This window comes from Bombina bombina, chromosome 1, assembly GCF_027579735.1.
Source record: "Bombina bombina isolate aBomBom1 chromosome 1, aBomBom1.pri, whole genome shotgun sequence".
NCBI classification, from domain to species: domain Eukaryota; kingdom Metazoa; phylum Chordata; class Amphibia; order Anura; family Bombinatoridae; genus Bombina; species Bombina bombina.
This window is the reverse complement of record NC_069499.1, coordinates 1,227,793,892-1,227,818,611: the sequence shown is the minus strand read 5'-3', so window position 1 is coordinate 1,227,818,611 and position 24,720 is coordinate 1,227,793,892. Positions and strand designations below refer to the sequence as shown.

The 24,720-nt window shown below is 37.3% G+C and overlaps 1 protein-coding gene across 2 annotated transcripts in view; it reads left to right on the top strand.

Moving 5' to 3' along the window:
• The first annotated feature begins 242 nt into the window (after nucleotides 1-242).
• SLC7A6 (solute carrier family 7 member 6) overlaps nucleotides 243-24,720 on the top strand; it is a 97,389-nt gene continuing 72,911 nt past the window's right edge. The window contains exons 1-4 of one of the 2 annotated variants that reach the window (XM_053700502.1): nucleotides 243-614; nucleotides 6,803-7,347; nucleotides 11,799-11,924; nucleotides 16,128-16,272. In XM_053700502.1, coding sequence (XP_053556477.1) covers nucleotides 6,828-7,347; nucleotides 11,799-11,924; nucleotides 16,128-16,272 — 791 coding nt within the window. In that variant the 5' untranslated portion in view covers nucleotides 243-614; nucleotides 6,803-6,827. Of the gene's footprint in view, nucleotides 615-811; nucleotides 1,521-6,802; nucleotides 7,348-11,798; nucleotides 11,925-16,127; nucleotides 16,273-24,720 lie in introns of those variants that run through there. The other variant, XM_053700508.1, reaches the window with a different exon arrangement.

The window sequence follows — 24,720 nt, the reverse complement described above, 5'->3', positions numbered from 1 at the left end:
GGACCATTTAATATTTTTTAAGGATTTCAGAGTGAGCTAAATTGAAACGTTCACAGGTATGGATACATTTTGAGAATACATGTTAGTCGTTCATAGCAAACACAGAAAAAAAGCTTACACCTATGTTACGAACCCTCTGTCCCCCCCATGCCTTCTCCAGGACTCGGGTAATGTATAGGCAATAAAGTCACATGGGTTTCTAGTAGTGACATCATGTCACATGACACAGAGGCGGAGCTGAAGAAGAGGAGACTGGCAAGGAGAGAAAGGGAAGATAGAGTAAGGAATCAGTGGGGAAAGATCAAAGATAGCGAGAGAGCCAGATGGTAACAGGAGGTGGAGTGAGAGGGCAGAAGAGAGGAGAAAGGAAGGGAAAGAGCAGAGAGTGAATAGAGAGAGGAAGGGCAGTGGAGAAACAAAACGAGGAGAAAGGATAGAGGGAAACAAGGGGAATAGTGCCTAAGAGAAAGACAAATCAGACACAAAAAGAGAAATTATAAGGAAAAAAGAAGGAACGCAGATTGAATGGACTTTCTTCAATAACCTGAAAAGCGTCTTTTTTAACAGCTGTTGGAGAAGCAGCAGCTCTGAGGTCCTTGTTCTGTGATGAGACGGTAAGTGATGAAAATGACTTGCGGCTCTGAAGCCCAGAACAGAGTTGTAGAACAGGGCAAATTGCACACCCTGGTTGTCATTGCTGTCATAATCTACAGATCTGCATTATGTCATTTTGGGAAATTAGTAGCACACGCTGGGATATAGCAGAGGTGTACAAGTTGTTAATTGTTAGATGCATTGAGGAGGAGGATTTCTTATACTGAATGGCACATGAGATAATGCTCTCTGCAGTCTGTTTTTTAAAACTGGTAGTGATAGACGGGGGGTTGAACTATTGAGTAAAATCTGCAGGAAGCAGCAGCTGCTGGAAAAGCTTCTACTGAAAAACAAAGCAGGCTAAGGTGAGAGAAGAAAGGGGGAGGGAAGAGAAAACAAAAAAGAGAGGACTCCAAGAGAGAAAAGCAAATAAGAAACAGAAAACAAACTGAGGGAGAGACTGGAGAAAACTGAGGGCAAATAAAAAAGGATTAACGAGACGAGGATGGGAAGGGACAAAACAGTGAAAAATAAAGGCAGAGATGTGACATAGAATTGGGCAAAGATTAGGGGACACTAGGAAGGGGGAGGATGATAGCAGAGTAAGGAAACAAATGAAACCTGGGTTGGTGACAGAGAGGTATAAATCATGAGAGGGGAACTGCATGAGGTATAAGGATAGTACATAAGAAGTAACAGTGAGGACTGCACGTGGGAGGTTGGTGATGCCAACGAAGCAGGGAAGAAGGACAGTGATAAAAAATCAAATAGAGGGAGCAAAACAGGCTGTAGTGTGAGACAGGAGGGATATGAGGAGGAGGAAGAAAGACTGCAGGAGAAAGCAGACAGCCAAGAGACTGGTATTGTGCAACTTGTTTTTCCAAAGAAATGATTGTCCTCTCTGCCTTGTGTTATTGGCATCACATGTATGTAAAATAGTATTTGCTTTCTATATCTGTTCTAAGTATACTCTCTGTATCCGCAATGTGTCATTTTGTAGCAACTTTTTTCCAATTTAAAAGGGCAGTGTACTGTAATAAGAAAAAAAAGTGTTTCTCTTAATGCGATTCCAATTACTTGTGATACCAACTGCAGAGTGTCAGATTTAGGATAACTTGCTTCTTTTGGTTTATTTGTATATATGAAATAGCTGTTGTTCTTTGAAACCACAACTCATTAAAATGGGTTGAGCTTGCAGGGAAAATAGATCTTTTTATTTTATCACTTTCTGTATACACACACGCTTCTTTATATTATCTCTGTCTAACCAAACCCCAATACTTAGAATAATTGAATAATAAAAATGTTAGTTTCTTATCTCTAGTAACCAGTACTGGGGGTGTAATTTCTTCTGCTAGCTATGTTTACATAGCTTTTCTATAGTCACTCTACGCCAGAATTGTTTAAAAAGATAGATAATCCCTTTTTTACCCATTCCTCAGTTTTGTATAACCAACACGGTTATATTAATATATGCTTTACCTTTATGATTACGTTGTATTTAAAGCCTCTGCAGACTGCCTCCTTATTTAAGTTCTTTTGACAGACATGGATTTTAGCCAATTAGTTATGACTCTTAAATAACTTCACAGGAGTGAGCACAACCCATGAACTGTGAAAAACTGTTAAAATGCACTGAGATAAGAGGCAGCTTTCAAGGGCTTAGAAATGATCAAATGAGCCTACCTAGTTTAGCTTTCAGCAAAGAATACAAAGAGAACAACCCAAATTTGATGATAAAAGGAAACCGGAAAGTTGTTTAAAATTGCATGCCCTATCTTAATCATGAAAGTTTAATTTCGACTAGACTGTCCTTTTAAGTATAGAAACTTTCAGTATAGGTAGGGATACTACAGGCAAAATCAGCCATTTCAAATATCAATATAAAGGTAAAAGAGCTGTTTTTAAACAATGTAATGCACTCCAGCAGGTAAAATAAAAATGTAGGGTACACTGTCCCTTTTAAGATGTTAAAACATTTTTTGCTTTTTATAAAAACTGAGCTTTACATCTTGTGTGACCTCCATGTATGTGTGTTTTGTTGTGTGATAGTATATTGTGTTGTTTTACGTCACAGAGCTGCATTGTGAAAAACTATAGGAAGTTAAACTGGGCTTATAAGCAGATAGTTTCCCTTTCTGATATTGATCTAAAAAGTGTATTAAAAACAAAGATCAATTAGGTCAAGAAGACTAGTATTTAAAGGGACAGTATACACTCATTTTCATATAACTGCATGTAATAGACACTACTATAAAGAATAAGATGCACAGATACGGATATAAACATCCAGTATAAAACTGTTTAAAAACTTACTTAGAAGCTGTCAGTTTGGCTCTGTTGAAAAGGCAGCTGGAAAGCCCACTGCAAGTGGCAAATAAGACCCTCCCCCCCTCCCCCTTCTTTTGCATATGAAAAGACCCTTTACACAAACAGGAGCAAGTTGGAGAAGGTAGCTGACGGTATTCACATAACACTTTGGGGCTTGGTTAGGAGTCTGAAAATCAGAGCAATGTTATTTAAAAATAAGCAAAACTATACATTTATTTAAAAAAAAAAACGTTATGGGCTATATAAATAGATCATCTACAAAACATTTATGCACAGAAAAAAATGAATGTATAATGTCCCTTTAATCCTGTGAGTTGCTATCTTCTTGATAATACCATTTTAATTTGGGTCTAAACATTAAAGTATTATATGGTTTATCATTGATGGCTTTTCATTTTTTTTATGTCAGCACAGTTTAAGCGAATGGCATAAGTTTGTGACACATTTTTCCAAACACAGCATAACTTCTAATTGTAATACAAACTATTTAAAAAAAATTGTGAACACTGTCATTGGCTTATTTAGTACTTGGGGGTACTTTTTGTTCTTGCAGTACATATGGTAGCAAAGAGGTTAAACACATTAAAGGGGCATGAAAGTCGAAAATTATTCAGATGGATCATAGTTTTTTAAAATACTTTTCAATTTACTTCCATAATCAAATTTACTTTATTTTCTTGGTATCCTTGGTTAAAAAGCATACCTAGATAGGCTCAAGAGAGCAATTCACCACTGTGAGCTAGCTGGTGATTGGTGGTTATACACATATGTCTCTTGTTATTGGCTAAACAAATGTGCTCATCTATTTCCCATTAGTTCATTGCTGCTCTGGTACTGAAGTTACCTATGGCCCTTATTGAAACAAAGCGAGATTGACTTGCATTAAAACCTGCTTAAGCAATTCAAGCTGCTTTTCAAAATAAAGCTGTCTAGGCTAATGAGCGTGGCTCGTCAGCTGATGTGTAAAAGGGTTGCAGGAAAATATACATGGGCAGCCATATTTCATGCTTTGGGCAGCCATATTGTCCTGAAATGTTTGTAGGCAAATACAATCGTAAGCAATCAGGGAAATAGAGTCAAACAGCAGTGTAGAAAAATACATTTGTTAATGCAAAATTTTATTTTTGTTGAAGATTTGGGATTTTTTTTCGTGTCTCTTGGCACACACAGGACTCTTTAAGTTACATTTTTAAAAAAATACTAACAAATTATAAATGCTTAAAATAATAAAAAAAAAAACTTGTGAACCTCCCCTCCCTAAAAGTAAAAACATCCTAATTTTTCTGGTTATTTTTTAAAGTGCTGGTCAAAAAATACTACTTTTGTTTCTTCAAGCACTACTTGAAAACGTGCTGCTATTCGCACGTATATTGTGCCACGTGTTTGCAAGGGTTTAACGCATAGTTAAATATAGCAATAGTGCAGCAATAAAATGCTCTAACACATTAAAGCAGTTTCTTTTTCACTGTTCACCCCAAAAAATGTCTCCCCTTTAAATTGTTCCCAATGATCCATTTTACCTGCTGGAGTGTATTAAAGGGACAGTCAACACCAGAAATGTTGTTGTTTAAAAAGATAGATAATCCCTTTATTACCCATTCCCCAGTTTTGCACTGTTATATTAATATACTTTTTACCTCTGTGATTAACTTGTATGTAAGCATCTTCTGACAGCCCCCTGATCACATGACATTTTATTTAATTAGTGCAGTGTCTGCCACAAGCCACGGGCGTGATCACAATGTTATCTATATGGCTCACATGAACTAGCTCTCCCCTGTTGTGAAAAGCAAATACAAAAGCATGTGACAAGAGGCCGCCTTAGGGCTAAGAAATGATAATATGAGCCTTCCTAGGTTTAGCTTTCAACTAAGAATACCAAGAGAACAAAGCAAAATTGGTGATAAAAGTAAATTGGAAAGTTGTTTAAAATTGCATGCCCTATTTGAAACATGAAAGTGTTTTTTGGACTTTACTGTCCATTTTAATTGTTTACAAGTAGCTCCTTTACCCTTATTTCAGCATTTGAAATAGCTGATTTAGCCTGTAGTATCCCCACCTATACTGAAAGTGTCTATACTGGAGTCTAAGCTATTGATAAGCCTATGTAGTAAGCACAACCAGCAGCAGAAGTTACATTCTCACTGGGGTGCAGGATAGTTAAGTAATAAAATGTTTATTTTTCATTGTTCTTTCTAAGTATTGAGCTTAGGTTTGCAGACAGATATAATAAAGTGTATATGCACAACGTGATAATAACATAGTGAGATCTGATATTACTTACAAGCTCAACCCACTGTAATAGGCTGTGGTCTTAAAGCACAAAACCAGCTAATTTATATACATAAATAAGCCCGAAAATGCAATTTCTCATACATTTTATACTCTGCAGCTGGTATTACAAGTCATTGAAAATACATTAATGGAAAAACAATTTTACAGTGTACTGCCCCTTTAAGGTGACTCATTGAAACTATTTTGCTGATCTACAGATGAAGAATGTTAAAGGGACAGTCAGCTTCCAAATCCCTTTATTACCCATTCCTCAGTTTTGCATAGCCAGGACAGTTATATTAAAGGGACATACTACTCATATGCTAAATCACTTGAAACTGATGCAGTATAACTGTAAAAAGCTGACAGGAAAATATCACCTGAGAATCTCTATGTAAAAAAGGAAGATATTTTACCTCACAATTTCCTCTTAAGAGTAAGTGCTGTGTAAAAAGTTATACCTCAGCTGCTGTCCAGTTGCAGGTAAAAACATTTAAAAAAAAAAAAACGAAGAAATGAACTGCAGCCAATCAGCATCAACACTGCTGAGGTCATGAACTCTTACTGTGATCTCATTGGATTTCACTTAACTCTCATGAGATTTCATAGTAACAATGTTGGTTGTACAAAGTTTAGGAATGGGTAGTAAAGACATTGTCTATTTTTTTTTTAAACAATAACAATTTTGGTGTTGACTGTCCCTTTGTATGGAACAACCTCCTGGTAGAGGTAGAAACAAAAGGTGGACAGACCTTGAAGCCATTTTATAACAGGAAGGAAAAGAACATAATGGAGGGGGGATTATCTTCCTTTTTACTGACATTATCTGTACTTTTTGTCTGTTTGCCCAGGACTTATCTATCTGACTTCCTCTATCAGAATCCTTTAATACAGAAAAAAATAACACTTTGTTAGAGACATTGATAGATCTAACTTATGCAGTGTAATGTGTTATATATAAATACATAAATATGAATATCAGAAATAAACCTTTCTGAATCTCTGACAAGTGTGTTTATCTCTTCCATTGGTTATGACCATTTACGGCTATATGTAAATAGTTCGTGCAATTAAGCAACTAATGTCATGTATAGGTTTATCAGGCAATCTGCAGCATGATAAGAAATAGCTAATCACTGGAAATCTTCAGCTCGGGTTGATAGGGTATTGGCAGTGTCTGCTTATTGATAGCTGGTTTTACAGGGTTAAACACATAGTTATAGACACGCAGTAGTACAATAAGAAAATGCTCTAATGCATTCAAGCACATTCTTATTGCAGCTTTGTCTCTTTAACACATAAACATGTTTTTTGTTATTTTAACCAGTTGACTGCTCGACAAGTGTACTGCCCTCTGAAAACCTTTCTGTGTGATCAGATCTATAGAGTTCATGGAAAGGAGTGAACTAAACAAATTAAATATTTTTAGGATTTTCAAATCCCTTTTTCTTGAAAACCTGTCACATGGACTGTCAGAAAGGACAGCTCTGTTTAGTTGTAATTGCATTGTTTTCTTAAGTAACTTAATTATATCCTTGTTTAGAACAGAAGCTATAGAACTTGTCCCTCTCATTTAAATACTGTCATTCTTTTGCTGTTTCAGATAACATCTGACAACACTACACAAAATGGCTGTGGAAGAGGTGGAAAGCCAGGCTGTTCCCCTCACTGCTTCAAGCCCTGAACATGTCCGCCTCAAGTCTAATGTGGGGTCTGAAGTCCCCAATCCCCAGGAAACCATGCAACTCAAAAAGGAAATCTCACTACTTAATGGAGTCAGCCTTATCGTGGGCAACATGATCGGCTCAGGAATATTTGTATCTCCTAAGGGTGTCCTCATCTACTCAGCATCCTTTGGGCTATCACTGGTACTATGGGCAGTAGGTGGAGTTTTCTCAGTGATTGGAGCCCTTTGCTATGCAGAACTTGGCACAACTATTACAAAGTCAGGTGCCAGCTATGCTTACATCCTGGAAGCTTTTGGGGGGTTTATAGCTTTCATCAGGCTCTGGACATCCCTGCTAATCATTGAACCCACCAGCCAAGCTGTTATTGCAATTACCTTAGCCAACTATTTGGTTCAGCCCATCTTTCCGTCATGTGAACCTCCATATGTGGCATCAAGGCTTCTTGCTGCAGCAAGCGTGTGTCAGTATTTATCATGTTTCACATAGCATAAAAATGTATACTGGGACTTTAAAACTACTACTGATCCCTTCAGTGCCTACTAAAAGCAGTCTCTTATGTGGTTTCTGAAGCTCCTACCATTACATTGCAGACGGGATGCCAGCCACTAACTTGCAGTTTTCTTTTTCTCTCAGAAGTACTTCAGACAGTTTGTACAGCCAATCATATGTCATAACGCACGCCCTATAGACCCATTAGAGCGGGTTCCTGCTGCTCTCTGATGCAGACTAGCATTCTAGACTTCATCATAGGGCGGCATGAGATCACACCATTATGTGTGTATAGGGCGGGCAGCATCTGATTGGTTGTACTGCTTGTCTGACATTTTCTTGGAGGGTGGTAAAAAAATAGCTGGCATCCTTTATGTTAAATGGACATTAAAGGGATAGTCTAGTCAAAACTAAACTTTCATGATTTAGATAGAGCATGCAATGTTAAGCAACTTTCTAATTTACTCCTATTATCAATTTTTTTAAAAAGCAAGAATGTTAGCTTAAGAGCTGGTCCATTTTTGGTTCAGCACCTGGGTAGTGCTTGCTGATTGGTGTCTAAATATAGCCACCAATCAGCAAGTGCTACTTAGACGCTGAACCAAAAATGGGCTGGCTCCTAAGCATACATTCTTGCTTTTTCAAATAAAGATACCAACAGAACAAAGAAAAAATTATATAATAGGATTGATTAACATTGCATGCTCTATCTGAATCATAAAAGTTTTATTTTGACTAGACTATCCCTTTTAACAGTAAATAAATGCTTGATATAATGATGTATTCAAAGCAAATATTACATTGAAATATATAGGAAACAGTGCTCCTTTATTAAAAACAAATATGTTAAGTCAAAGTAAACATAAAAAGATTTGTGTTAAAGAAACAGCAAACAACCTACTTATGTTCTTGAAAAATAAGCGCTTAGAAATTCTCACTGTAGCCGCTGCCCTCAGGGAGATGAGAGAGCTGATATGTATTCTGCCTCTTCTGAGCATAGACAAAACTGATTTCCTGTTTCTCTTGCATTCACTTAACACTAAGCCAGCTCAAGTTACTGTAGAAGATTTATGAGATCAAGCTAGATATACCTTTCTGTAGGGACTCCAGCCCCCTTGTGGGGCTCTGACAGGAAGTAATGGGCACTGCACAAATGAAGTTAAAAAAATAAATAAAAGGTAAAATTGTTTTTAAAATGAAGGATAATACGTATTGCAATTTCTATTAAGTATAACACTCTGCTTAGTAATAATATTACTTAGACATATAAATATTGAAGATATAAGTGTAAATGTTTAGCTTCTACAAAGTATTTTAATTTCTATAAAAGTAATGAGTGCCTGTTTAATATCTGTCTCTGATTGAAAAAATAGGTAAATGGGAAAACCTACACGTAGGTTCAAAATATTTTAGATTTAAATTACAGGAAAGGGGGACAAAATAATTAAAGGGACACTGAACCCAAATTTTTTCTTTCGAGATTCAGATAGAGCAGGCAATTTTAAGCAACTTTCTAATTTACTCCTATTATCAATTTTTCTTCGTTCTCTTCAAAAAGAAGGCATTTAAGCTTTTTTTGGTTTAGAACTCTGGACAGCTTATCCACCAATCAGCAAGAACAACCCAGGTTTTTCACCAAAAATGGTCTGGCATGTAAACTTACATTCTTGCATTTCAAATAAAGATACCAAGAGAATGAAGAACATTTGATAATAGGAGTAAATTAGAAAGTTGCTTAAAATTTCATGCTTTATCTGAAAAAGAAAACAATTGGGTTCAGTGTCCCTTTAATAAAGGCAACTTTTTTGTTTTCTATACTTAAAGGGACATAATACTCATATGCTAAATCACTTGAAACTGATGCAGTATAACTGTAAAAAGCTGACAGGAAAATATCACCTGAGCATCTCTATGTAAAAATGGAAGATATTTTACCTCACAATCTCCTCAGCTCAGCAGAGTAAATTCTGTGTAAAAAGTTATACTCAGCTGCTGCCCAGCTGCAGGTAAAAAAACATATATGAAGAAATGAACAGCAGCCAATCAGCATCAGCAGTGCTGAGGTCATGAACTCTTTTACTGTGATCTCATGAGATTTGACTTAACTCTCATGAAATTTCATAGTAAGCTGAATAGGGAAATAATATGAGAGTGCATGAGGCTCATCCTTTCAGCTGTCCCAGGACAGACATACTAAAATGCTGCTTAGAAATCCTTTACAATGGGAGGTGGCTACTTAGGAACTTTTGAGGTAAAATATCTTTCTTTTTTACATAGAGATGTTCAGGTGATATTTTCTAGTCAGCTTTTTACAGCTATGCTGCATCACTTTCAAGTGTTTAAACATTTGGGTATTATGGCCCTTTAATTAAACATTTTATAGAACAATCTCAAACTGTTTAATGTCTGTTTAATGTGTCAGGAAGAGGACTGAGATACCGTAGAAGACATTGCTTTTAGGAGGCATGGAAGGGAACATTAGTACACGTGTAACATTTCTGTAAATGCAGTACAAATGCTTTTTTAGGTCACTTTAATACAAATGTAAAGTGATGGTAAACTCACTATAATGACAATGTTATTTCCTAAAGCTTTTATTACACATATACCTTGTATACTCTTATTTCTTTACTAATCAATGTTTAAGACAGAGTAAATTACTTTTTTTATTTGCAGGATTGCCTGTCCCTGGCCGCCTCCGTGTAAAAAATACTGATTGTGAAATTTGATTGAAATATGGCGCATCCAATAGCAGATGCACCATACGCCATATGTATTTGATCTTCAGCACGCTCCCGTGCCGCTGCTTTGAGGGCTCTGAATTAGCGATGCACACTGCGCAAGTGCAGTTATCAGATGAGCCGACAGCGGCCTCATGTAAACAGACTGTTATGTGAGGGATATGCAGTTATTCCCGCTATGAGCTTAACATTGTTCCTACCACAAGGCATGCCCGGACAATGCATAACCTGCACCAAGCTAAACAAGCCGCACTCACCGTTAGTTCTACCTCCCTGAGTGGGAGAGCTGAGTCTGTTATCAGACGAGCCGACAGCAGCCTCATGTAAACAGTCTGTTTACATGAGGCTGCTGTCGGCTCATCTGATAACTGCACTTGCGCAGTGTGCATCGCTAATTCAGAGCCCTCAAAGCAGCGGCATGGGAGCGTGCTGAACATCAAATACATAGGGCTATGGTGCATCTGCTATTGGATGCACCATATGTCAATCAAATTTCACAGTCAGTATTTTTTACACGGAGGCGGCCAGGGACAGGCAATCCTGCAATAAAAAAAGTAATTTACTCTGTCTTAAACATTGATTAGTAAAGAAATATGAGTATACAAGGTATATGTGTAATAAAAGCTTTAGGAAATAACATTGTCATTATAGTGAGTTTACCATCACTTTAGTTGTATTGAGGTAATAGTTTTTTTTATTAACCTCCATGTAATTATTATTATTTTTGTATGCATCAGACTTTGAAACAGCTGTAGTATTAAAGGGACAGTCAACACCAAAATTGTTATTGTTTAAAAAAATAGATAACACCTTTAGTACCCATTTCCCAGCTGTGCACAATCAACATTGTTAGATTAATATACTTTATAACATTTAAACCTCTAATTTTCTGCCCGTTTCAAAGGCTCTATTGACAGCCTCTTAATCACATACTTTTGTATTAGTGTTTCACAACAGGAGACTGCTAGTTCAGGTGGGCCATATAGATAACATTGTGCTCTCTCCCATGGAGTTGTGCAGGGCACAGCACTTATTGGCTAAAATGCAAGTCAATAGATAATAAATAAAAAGTAATGTGATTAGGGGGCTGTCAGAAGAGGCTTAGATGCAAGGTAATCACAGAGGTGAAAAGTATATTAATATAACCATGTTGGCTGTGCAAAACTGAGGAATGGGTAATAAAGGGTAATTATCTTTTTAAATAATGCAAATTTTGGAGTTGACTGTCCCTTTTAACAATTGTTACCTTGGCAAGAAAGTGGGTTGTTTGACCCCAATCAGTAATTATATTATTGCTGCAGTGGACATTTCCTTAGCAACATCCTTGGGTTTGCTATTTTCCCAGCTATATATAACCCAGACAGTAACTGCTTATCTTACACATACCCAGACACCCAAACAATATGGTACAGTTAAAAAACGTTTTAACCTTAAATACCAGTGATGATGAGATTTCTGCACTTCTGCATGTGACTGCTTTACTTTAGTACATGAATATACATTTATTTAAAAAAAAAGAACATTAAATTGCTTTTTAAAATGATTTATTTTAATTATAATGTAATGTAAAATTTAGGTTTGCTGGAAAGCAGGCTATTTATAAATTGATTTGCAGGATAACATTGGCAATTGAGTGGTAACCATTACCAAACTTGCTGACTTTTGACCTCTGGCATTGCAGGTCTCCTTACCTTTGTAAACTGTGCATATGTTAAGTGGGGGACACGAGTGCAGGATCTGTTCACTTATGCGAAAGTCATTGCCCTAATAGCCATCATCATTACGGGTATTGTTAAACTGTGCCAAGGTAAGAGTTTGCTGTTAACCCTTGTAAATAGCGTACAATAGTAAAAAAAATGCAATATATGCTTATTAATTATTTTGCATGAGTTTATTGTAATTAACCTCTTCAAATTTTGGTTTGTCTGCTAGGATTTATCCTGCATATTTGAAGGGACATTACACAAAAGTGTAAGTCCACCAACAAATGTTTAATGAAGTATAGTAAAACGATGTATGTTAATTATTCATTATGACTGCTTTTCCTGTAATTTACTGTGCAAATTGTGCTTTTCTCACTTCCTCAAGTGGGGTCAGGGACCTGGAGTGCAAAAAGTCTTCAACATTTACCTCAGAGAAGCCTCTGATTTTCCATAGCAAAGGAGATCAGGGCTTCTCAAGGGGTCTCCTTATAGCAAAGTTGTGCACATTTTGTAGCATTATATTATTACAGTAGTAGTGTACAGGTATGAAAGAGGACTTTCTATTTTGTAGCTAACAGGAAGTGCATGTGTGATTAAAACGGATTCCTCCCTTGTTGATATGTAAAATTCCTGCTCCTTTACTGGTGAAATGTGGCGCACGTCACAAGCATAAACAAAAAAAGGAAATTTATGTATTCCTCTCTGTAAACGAACATCAGTTTAACAACAAAAATATAAAAAAGTGCCCTCTCTTAATGTGACAAAGAAAATTCTACACTAATGGTTCTCTACTGGTAAAATATCTGTAACCTCTGTACAGTGTTTACACACATAAAATCTTGCTTCTAGCTGTGATGTATTGCTTGCTTATGAGCTAATTAGGACTGGCAAATATGTGTAGCTGACATGCTCATAGCATTGCGCTATTAGATACGATAAACATGCTTAAGATGGTTTTTAATAGAGCCTTAGTGGATTGCCCTGGAGTTCTAAAACCCTGCTTATAAAACATTTATTTGTCTACAGGTCATACATGTCTTAATTGCTGACATAACCTTTGGATATGTAAAACAAAACAAAAAAAACAACTGATTTTTGTGCTTCTCTTTTTAGGAAGCTGAATATTATAACTTAATTCAGATAAAGTCACACTTTATTTTAAAACATTAAAATTGATATACTTTTGCTTTTAAAGGGAAATAGAAGTGCAAAACATATGCTCAAATGTATTAGAACATTTTATTATTGCACTGTTGCTTGCATATAACTGTTTAAAAAACACATAGTTAAAGTCAGCTCCAGAGCAACAATGCATGACTGGGACTGATTTGGTGATTGGTGGCTATGCACATATTCTTCTTGTCATTGGCTTGTGTTTTTCTAAGTCTTAATAGTGTATTGCTGTTCTGTAGCTGTCTTTTTGTCCCCTTAATTGTATAAACACAAAAACATTTGTAAAAAGATTTATGTTTATAGCGGTTTCAGTAATTGTGGTAAAGCAGAAAGTCAAAGGCAGGCGTCAATAACAGGCTTATACTATGTACAATAATGGGCTAGATTACATGTGAAGCACTAAATTATTGCGCGCCCCATTAGCGGGCGAGTTATAATTAACTAGCCATTACAAGTGACTGGCTATTGCTACCGCAAGCTCGCAGTAGCAGTTAGCGCTTATAAAATTAACCAAAGATCAGATCTCTGGTTAATTTTATAAATGTGCCCCAAATGCCCCAAAAATACAGTGTAGTGTATTTTATTAAAAAAAATAATGATAGCAACATCCTTATTTTTTAATAAAATAATTGCACTAGTAGGCAGAATTTTGGGGGTAAAGTTGGCGGGAGTGGGGTATTAGAAAAAAAAACGGCACTAAAAAGTGCCTTACATTGCGGTGAATGGGAACTGTGTGTTCTCAGTAAATATATATATAATATATATATATATATATATATATATATATATATATATATGATTATATATTCTGTGTTAATATGTGTATATAAACATATTAACATAAATAATTATAAACATATATAGTTATATTTGCTGCAATCGCTGCGCTACAAACCACCTTTTCTGCGCTTAAGTTCTGATGCCTTCTCTGTCCTGTTTGCCAATAATATGGCCCATTATTGGCAAACAGAACAAGGCTAAAGTAAGAAAATTACAGGGTTCAGGAAACAGACAAGATTCAAGGAACAGAACTGTATGAAACAGAAGATGGTCCAGTGAACATAATCAAAAGAATATCCATATAGGCCCAAAATGTGGTTATAGGCTACAGCCCTGGCTTACTAGTAGCTTATGGATGTCAACATGACCACAAATAATGAAAGAAAATGCTTCATCAGACCTTTGCAATAAAGATACGTCCTTAATGTGCTGCCGCGAGGGTGCCAGAGTTCCTTAAAAACACAATTCTTTAATAAATCATCATTTAAAAGCCATACCAAGTAATTATTTAATTTATAGACTCCTGCTGCTATGTCTGGAAATCTTCATAAATGTAATCTATTAAATAATTTTATAATAGCATTAGTTTTAGGATGCTGTTAAAAAAATACAGTTAGCTAATAACAATGTTGAGGATTAAGGAGTTAAAGGTAACGTTCAGAACAGTCTATGTCACAGCACAGTAAATATATAAATATATCAGAAGAGAGAGAACAGCACTCCTGAGATAGAACAAAAGCTAGAATAACTTCCATGACTGTTCATTTTTATTGCAACTCAGTGTGCAGTCTCTTTTAGCACACTATGCCCCTTCACAGAGAAAAAATATCCTGTAGCATATCAGTCTGACCCTGCCCAATGACAGTCCAGCGTGGAAATTCCATGCAATTCCTCTCTGAACAAGGGAAGCAACAACCCCAGATGATCGTTTCGGCCTTCTGTGGGCCTCGTCAGTGAGGTGCAGTTGTATCTCTCATTTCCCCATTACTCTTAGGGCAGGGGTGTCCAAATTTTTTTCGAAGAGTGCCAGATTTGATGAAGTGAACATGTGCGAGGGCCGACCTTTTTGCCTGACATTCTTTTAAACCATTTAAATTAAATGCAAATGAACTATTTTATGCAAAGTTTATTGAAAACGGCATAATTTTTATTTTGTGACTTGGATGACAAATCTAAACAGGTGTTAAAGGGACACTGAACCCAAATTTTTTCTTTTGTGATTCAGATAGAGGCGCAGGGAGAAGGAAAGCCCAAATCTCGCGACGTCCGAGATCTCGCGAGATTTGTGCTTTCCTTCTTCCGGCTGATGACGTCAAGTCCCGCGGCGAGATATCCCAGGAGTCTTGAACGGCGCTCGGGGACTCACTGAGGGGACCATAAGATCTATATTTGGGCAACTTATCTGTGGGGCCTTATCAGTCCGGAACGCGTGCCGCAATTGGCCCGCAGGCCAGACTTTGGACATGCCTGTCTTAGGGAGACCAAAGAGTAATTTGCATAAATACCAGGAGAGAGAACAACACTCCTGAGATGGAACAAAAGCTAGAATAACTTCCATGCCTGTTCATTTCTATTGCAATATTTATGCAAATTACTCTTGAGTCTCCCTAAGAGTAATGTGGGAAACCAGACGTGGACTCCCTGCACACATGCCCTAGAGATAAGCAACTGCACCTCACTGACGAGGCCCCATGAGGTTGTTATTTCTCTTGTTCAGAGAAGAATTGCCTGGTATTTCGGTGCTGGACTGTCATTGGGCAGGGTCAGACTGATATGCTACAGGATATTTTTTTTCTGTGAAGGGGCATAGTGTGCTAAAAGAATGCGCACCCTGAGTTGCAATAGAAATGAACAGGCATGGAAATTATTCTAGCTTTTGTTCTATCTCAGGAGTGCTGTTCTCTCTCTTCTGATATTTATATATATATATATATATATATATATATACATATACACAAACACACATATATTCAATTAAGAACTGTACTGCAAATCATTTGCATGCAAAATAAATTTTGGCAGCAAAACTTGCAATATTTTGCAATCCAGGAACATACCCTTTGGAAGCCTTTCAAATATGTTTATCTACTTTGCTGTGACCAGTTAGGGGCAGATAATTAACTCCTAAAATTATCAAACAATCGCTGTGTAAAATGTACAGGGATGACTTTCTAAGTGTAATTACAAGAAACATGGAGACAAGAAATAAGGAAAGTATATTGCAAAGTTTTTATTTTACTCATATTGGGAACTCATTTTTAATGTATTTATTTATTGTAAGACTGGATTTTTTTTAATTAGGCGATATGCAGATGATTCCTGCAGAAGGTATATAATGTGTGGTTCATTTCCAGGATACACAGAGCACTTTGAGGACTCGTTTGCAGGATCTTCATGGGATGCTGGAGACATCTCACTTGCACTGTATTCTGCTCTCTTCTCTTACTCTGGCTGGGACACCTTAAACTTTGTTACAGAAGAAATTAAGAACCCAGAAAGGTAAGCAATGTATATACAAATTATTTATATGTAGCTGTATAAAAAGCCCATGAACATGTATCTCATTTTATCAGTGTATAATCATCATGTTAGTAGAGTATAAACACTTATAGCCCATCCCGTGTGTCTGTTCCAGTCAGTAGTGCTAGTTTCACAGGATGCGGGTACCAAGCCACACTTCTACTGTGTGTTTAAACCTTTTGCGGAAGCTTAAACACACTGTAGTGTAGGGTCGATAGTCTTAAATTACACGCTCTAACTAATTAGAGCATGTCATTTTTAGAATATTGTGGTCCTTTAATTATTAATGCAATGAATGTTAGCAAAAATAGTGATGTCAACATTTAAACTGCAAGTTTATGTACTAGTATGTTTCATACATGGTTTAAATTCTAATTTAGAAAGATAAAATATGTGTCTTACAATTAGCGTAATACAGTGATCAAACAATCACTTTGTAAAATTGTAGCAGTGTGAGGCTAATTAAGTCTGGAGTATGCACTTCCAATTCTTGTGGATGTGAAAAAAAAACATTTTTTATAGTTAGGTTACAGAAAAAGCAGACACAATAAATACTGGAAGTATATTGCTGTATTTTTTATTGTACATTAAACATTTTATGTGAAATCTCAGTTTTTCTTTTCACTTTAAATATAGTAAAAAAAACATTATAGTAAACTCAATTTTTTTATTGCTTTAAAGTAAGTTTTTTTTTTAATTAAAACTCTTCAATATACATCATTTATAACTTTTTCCTTCATCACTAAATAAATTCCATTTGAATATTAGATTATTTCCAAGCCCTTTGTGATACTCATTGTTTATGTCATATCACGGAGGGCTACCTGGGTAGCAGGCTCATGAATCAGCACGGGAGTGCACGCATGCACAGAAGGCTAACAGGGATGTCACTGAAATAAGAATAAGTGCACATCGACACTCCAGTATTGCTGACTGAAGTTCACATGATTGTTTACTAGTGCCCACCTAAGAGAGAAAAGAAAGGATTGATCACAGAGCTTATACATTTATATATATATATATATATAATTATTATTATTATTCTTTATTTTTAAAGTGCCAACAGATTCCGCAGTGCTGTCCATGGAGTACAACGATGAAACAATACAATATAAGACAACATTTTTCAGACACATACAAGGGGAATTGAGGGCCCTATTCCCATGGGAATTTACAATCTAAATGGGTAGGAGGATGGGAAACAGGAGGTGGGGACTGTAAAAATGATATTAGTGAGGAGATAGATGAGGGCAATTGTTAGGTAAGTGAAATTAATTTGTTACTGAGTCGGGTGATAAGCTTCCCTGAACAAAAAGGTCTTTAGGGAGCATTTAAAAGAGGACAGGTTAGGGGAAAATCTGACAGCTCGAGGAAGTGCGTTCCAGAGGGTTGGTGCTGCACAAGAGAAGTCCTGTTGTCTAGCATGAGGGGAGGTGATGGTAGAGGAGGCAAGGAGCAGGTCATTGTTGGAACTTAGGGTGCGGGCTGGACTATATTTGTTGATGAGGGAGGACAGGAAGGGTGGGGCAGCATTGGTGAGGGCTTTGTAGGTCAGGGTGAGAATTTTAAATTTAACTCTGCTGTGAATGGGGAGCCAGTGAAGGGACTCACAGAGAGGTGCAGCAGATACAGAGCATCGGGAGAGGTGGATTTGCCTGGCAGAAGCATTTAGGATAGATTGAAAGGGGGGGGGGGAGAGGGAGGCCAGTTAGTAGGTTATTATAGTAGTCAAGTCGGGAAATTACGAGGGAGTGTATTAGCTGTTTAGTAGTTTCAACGCTCAGAAATGGACGAATTTTGGAGATATTGCGTAGGTGGTTGCGGCAAGATGAAGAGAGCAATTGGATGTGGGGAATGAAGGACAGATTTGAGTCAAGTGTGACTCCAAGGCAGCGGACTTGGGGAGATAGTGGTGTCACCAACAGTGATAGAAAAATTAGAAACTGTAGTAGAATTAGAGTGGGGGATAAGAAGTAGTTCGGTCTTAGACATGTTTATTTTTAGGTGGTGAGAGGCCATCCAGGAGGAAATGCCAGCTAAGCAGTTGCTGATGTGAGAATTGACAGAAGGAGAGAGTGAAGGGGTGGAGAGGTAGATCTGGGTATCATCAGCATAGAGGCGATAGTTGAAGCCATAGCCTTGGTGAGGGCAGTCTCAGTTAAATGTTGGGGATGGAACCCAGATTGCAGGGGGTCAAGCAATGAGTTGGAGCACAGGAAGTGGGTTAGGCAACCGAAAACTAGTTTTTTAAGGACTTTTGAAGCTCGTGGAAGCAGTGATATGGGGAGGTAGTTTGCAGAAGAGTTAGGGTCAAGGGAGTGTTTTTTGAGGATGGGGTGACCTTTGAATGTTTGAAGGAAGATGGGAATGAACCGGTAGAAAGGGATAGGTTGAATATGTGAGTAAGAGCTGGAGTGAGGGTGGAAGACAGAGAACGTATTAGATGTGAAGGAATAGGGTCAAGTGGGCAGGTTGTGAGGTGTGAGGAAGACAATAAGGAACCCACTTCACTCTCAGTGGTTGGGGGGAGGGTGCAGAGAGTGGCAGAGGGGATGACTAAGAGCGAAGTTGGGAGATAGCAGTCTTGTGTTGGGATGTTGCTTTGGATGTTAAGTGTTTTAATGAAAAAGTAGTCAGCCAGGTCTTAAACACTAAATGCAGATGAAGGGGGTGGTGCAGGTGGGTAGAGGAGCGAGTTGAAAATGGAGAAGAGTCGTTAAGGGTTTGACGAGTGAGTAGATATAAGAGAAGAGAAGTAGGTTTGCTTAGCTAAGTGAAGGGCAGAGGTGGAAGAATTAAGAATGGACTTGTGTGTGTGTGTGTATATATATATATATATATATATATATATATGTATATGTGTGTATATATATATATATACACATCAGTGTCATAATTAGGTTTTGCAGTGCCCTGGGTACTTAAGGGCCTTGGATAGCAATAAAGGGCTAATTCTTGATGCATGTGAGAAGTGCCGTGCTGCTGCCTCCCCAGTCTGCCACACTAGGCAAATGCCTTGTCTGCCTAGGCAGTAATACACCCCTGATATATATTGAACAAGAAAGAGGAGGACTCTTGGTAACATTAAAGCCTTAATCATGCTGGCTGGCTGCTTTTAATATACATGTTTTGAAATAAAGGTGAAGTTTTAAAGGGACATTCCGGTCAAGATTTAAATGCACATAGATGGATTACATCTTTGAATAGAAACATATTTGCAATATACATGTATTGGCAAAATGCTTCTAGTAAAATTTATCATTGTTTTAGTGTTAACATTTTCTCTGCATGTGTATATAAAGCATAGCTAAATATTCTCAGTGCACCAGCATTTTAAATACTGCAGCTGCTCAGAACACCAGTGGGTTTTGTATCATATAAACAATGTGTCATGTGTTGAGTTTAAAATGCTGGTGCATGAAGCATACTTAAATACACTTTTGAAACAGTTATATCTTAAATTAGAAGCATTTTTTGCTAACACAGGTGTATTGCAAAAATGCTTTTATTCAAACCTGAAATGCATCCATGTGGATTCCAATTTTGGCTGGAATGTCCCTTTAATGTTGCCAAAAGTGCTCCTACTTCTTGTACTATAATTTGCATTGCTTGGGATGGAGTAGAATACATGGCAAAATCCCATTGACGCTGGGACTCCTGGAAGTGGAGAAGCCACACATGTGGCGCTGCAAAGTACAGGGATGACAGACAGGAGGCGGATCTGAAGGAGGGCTGTATAGGAATGCCGCAAGCACTCAACATAAAGTTTGAATGTGATGGTTGCGAGAGAAGAGTGGACGGTACTATTATTATTTGCTCGACAGTGCTGAGTTGGAAACGTCACCTAATTATAATATATTTATTTAGCCCACGTTTGCAGTACATATGAAAAAACATTATTGATGGGTATAGGTTGGGTAGAGTCAGAAGGGACAAACGCAAATTGAATTGGAGCTACTTGTGACTACAGGTACATCAAAGGGAACCTCATAATTGGGCTGTCATTAGGAGAGAGGGCATGTATCCGGGAAATACTGATTCACGCTCTGTTAAGGAGTACGCATGTGATCAGGAGCGAGCAAATGGGTAATTTATTATCATGCAGCGATTGGCAGTATTGAAATTAAGCAGTACTATGCCGTGCCCTACATTTATGGAGGATGTCTTAGGTTGTCCAGAGCAGAAAATATAGAAGTAAGTTTATATTCAAAAGTATAAAATGTTATTGCATTATATTTATATAAATTTGATTGTCTGATAATCTACTTTTAATAATGTATGTTTAAACATGGTCAACGAAAACAAAGTTTACTGGTCCTTTAAACCAGTGCAACGTCATTTACGTATATTACGTATATTATGTTTGCATTTTTTTTTACTACATTAGAGAGGCTTGAGTGAATACTGCAGTTGTGAAAATGCTTGTGCCACCCAGCTACATATTACACTGTGGGATATATTACTGTGCTTTAGTTTATCAAATTATTTATCTGCTAAACTTTGATGGTGTATTTTTTAGAAATACTTATTTACAAGACATTTCTGTTGTACTGCTATAGAATAAAATAATATATCAGTCAAATCATTTGTAAAATTAATGAACGTCCTTTTACTGCAATTTGTCTTCTAAAATCAAACTCCATACACCATTTGCCTTATCTGACCTTTAAGGGTAGATTTAACAAGCAGCGGATGCTGCATTCTATACGCATCGTGTCTGACTCGCCAGAAACGGAAGTCAAGAAGCAGCGGTCGCAAGACATCTATTAGGTGGCGGACTGAAATCATTCAGATCCGATACAATCGGGATGATTGACATCCCCTGCTAGTGGCTGAGCGGGTGAGCAAGGGGTAGCATTGCACAAGAATTTCACTAGAAATTCTTGTGCAATGTTAAATGCTGACAGCGTATGCACTTACATTGACCCATTAGTCTGGAGACAACAAGAATAGCCAATGTCATAATTTTACTATACAATGCATTGTTTTACAGTTGATATCAGTAAAAGGCAATTGGGGAAATGTGTGTAGCAGGGTGAGCCTTGAGAAGTCAGCAGGGTGCGTTTCAAGTAGTGAGAATTATGAAATCCTCAATTTTCAAAGCTAAACTGCACGAAAAGGAACAAAATAAATAATAAAAATATATTGCAAATTTGTTTCATTGCACATAACTAAACATTTTATATAACAATCTCAAGTTGTTTACTGTCCTTTTAATAAGTTCAGGAACTTATTTCTTTCTGGCATTAGCTGGTAACAGTAAAGACAAAATAATCGTGAATGAAGCTTTTTTAAGTGTTGCATCCCTGTATTGGTCTGAAAAGAACCAAACAAATATTTTAACAAAAACAACAAACCAGTTTTAAAAACATTTATTTTTATGCAGATGTTTTACAGTTCAGTACTATAGAATGACAAAAGAAGACCAATGGGGCGCCTCATGTGTAGATCCTCCAGACAATAAAAAGTGAAATATAAAATCAGCCAAATGGGTATTCACAATTTATTAGAGCACCCTTGTGTGCTAGTTGAAACAGACTGATATACTTAAGGGCGTATCAGCTCACCCACTTAGGGATTCCCAGACAGAAGTGTTCTAAAATGCAAGGAAAAACCCTACATGTGCACATCAACCAGATCAATGTGGCAATAATATTTAAAATAGCCAAATGGGTACTCACTTGGCTATTGCCTGATGAAACAGCCTGTTTGGGGCTGAGAAACGAGTTGCATGCTAAGGGGATACTGTGATACCCCCTAGTTTACTACTTGTTTTTATTATACTTTTTTTAATAAATGTAAAGTTTTTTTAATTTTTAAAAAACTAGTGTTATCATCTTTATTACTGTGTCCACTTTGATGTGGTTTGGTTGCACACCCGTGTGTCCATTTGGTCCTGCACTCAGCTTTACCTTCTCTGGAGACCCTGGAGTTGGTGAGCTGGTACACCATTCTAAATGTATCAATCCGCTTCTACTAGCACATAGGTGTGCAAAATGTGAGTACCCATTTGGCTATTTTAAATACTATTGCCACATTGATCTGGTTGATGTGCACATGTAGGGTTTTTCCTTGCATTTTAGAACACTTCTGTCTGGGAATCCCTGAGTGGGTGAGCTGATTTGCCCTTAAGTATATCAGTCTGTTTCAACTAGCACACAAGGATGCTCTAATAAATTATGAGCACCCATTTGGCTGATTTTATATTCCACTTTTTATTGTCTGGAGGATCTACACATGAGGCGCCCCTTTGTTCTTCTTTTGTCGTTCTACAGTTTATTCGGGTATATCCATGAAGAGGAGGCTGCCATCATCATTTCTTTTGGATCATTTTGAGGATATTTTCATCCTGCTGTTTTTCTCATTTTGGGCCTTATATTGCACCATTATTATTTATTATTATCGGTTATTTGTAGAGTGCCAACAGATTCCGCAGCGCTTATTGTTTGTATATGCACTCTTTTGTGTCAAAAATACTATATCATTGTATTATATTATATTTCCTATTTTTAATTGCTTTATGTACCCCCTGTTAGTCTAGTTCCTTGGTTTATATACAGTTCAGTACTACTTTCTTTAATTTTTGTTAAACACTATGGGCTAATTAATTGCGCACACGTAAACGAGCAAATTTGCCAGTTTATGGGTGCACGATAAAAACCCAGCCATTAGAAGTATTAGAAACATGCTGAGATCTGGATTTGCACAGATCTCAGTGTGTTTCACTTGCACAAGAGGATATTCGGCTCAAAAAAAAAAAAAGCTGAATACCGAAAGCAGCCTCCTACTTCCGTAATCGGCAGTGAACAAAACTGCGGAATGCACTTCTCTAATACATAGTAAATAAGGATAATAAAGTATGCAGACAACAAGTTACAGTGCTTCATAAGAATTGCTTGATCTTAGGATATCAGGTCCGTAGTGACCTAAAATCAATCAAAGCCTTTCAACATCTTTAAAGTCCAGGGGGGATATGTATCAAGCTGTCAACTGGATATATGCCGGAATTCCGCAGCGTAATTGTTGCGAGCTTGATCCGACCTAGTTATCAAAGCCTACAGACCGGCAAATGTTGAAATTTGTGATGTAACATACGATCCGCTGGTCTCAATCCGACGCAGATCGATGCTTACGTCATTACAGATGTTCCGAATACACATTCGGCTCTATTTGACACCTTTTCCTGTTTATCAAATTTCTAACAGGTACGCTCATGGCTATTCCGGCCCAGCGTACCTGGTTTTCAATCCACCACCCTGGAGGCCGCGGATGCCGAAGTCTTCATCCAGATGGCATCTTCTATCTTTATCCATCCGGCGCGGAGCGAGTCCATCCTAAAGACATCCGGCGCGGAGCTCCTCTTCAATATGGTCACCATCGTAAATTGGAACTTGAATGCAAGTGACGTCATCCAAGATGAAGACTTCGCCGGCTGGATGAAGATGGAAGAGGGCGCCTGGATGAAGACTTCTTGCTGGCTGGATAGATCCTTCAAGCTGGACTTCAATAACTGTAAGTGGATCGTTGGGGGTTAGTGTTATGTTTATTTAAGAGTTTTTTGGGTGGATTTTATTTTTAGATTAGGGTCTGGGCAGGTAAAAGAGCTAAATGCCCTTTTAAGGGCAATGCCCATACAAATGCCCTTTTCAGGGCAATGGAGAGCTTAGGTTATTTTAGATAGGGTTTTTATTTGGGGAGGTTGTTTATTTGGGTGGTGGGTTTTACTGTTGGGGGGTGTTTGTATTTTTTTTAAAAGGTAAAAGAGCTGATTTCTTTGGGGCAATGCCCCAGAAAAGGCCCTTTTGAGGGCCATTGGTAGTTTATTGTAGGCTAGGGTTTTATTTTATTTTGCGGAGGCTTTTTTATTTTGATAGGGCTATTAGATTAGGTGTAATTCTTTTTTATTTTTGATAATGTGTTTTTTCCCCCCTGTAAATTTTGTGTTTTTTATTTTTTGTAACTTAGCGGGGGGGGGGGGGGTTGTGGTAATTTAGTAATTTTTAATAAGGTTAAATAGTATATTTAAATAATTTGAGTAGGGTTAGGGTTTTTTAATATGTAATTTAGTAAATTTAATTGCTAGTTTAATTTAATTGTAGGATAATAGTTAGGGTAGGTTAATTAATAGTTTAAAATAGTTTATTTTAATTCTACAGGTAAATTTAATCTTAATTTAAAGTTATAGGCTTGTTAAGTTTAGGGGTTAATAGCTTAATTTAGTTTATGGCGATGTGGGGGACTGGCGGTTTAGGGGTTAATAGGTTTAGTTAGTGGTAGTGATGTGGGAGGCCAGAGGTTTAGGGGTTAATACATTTATTTAGTGGCAGCAGGGTCCGGGAGGGGCAGGATAGGGGTTAAACATTTTAGTATAGTGGCGGCGTTTAGTGACAGGGTATAAATAAAGTTGGTAAAAAGCCGAATAGATGC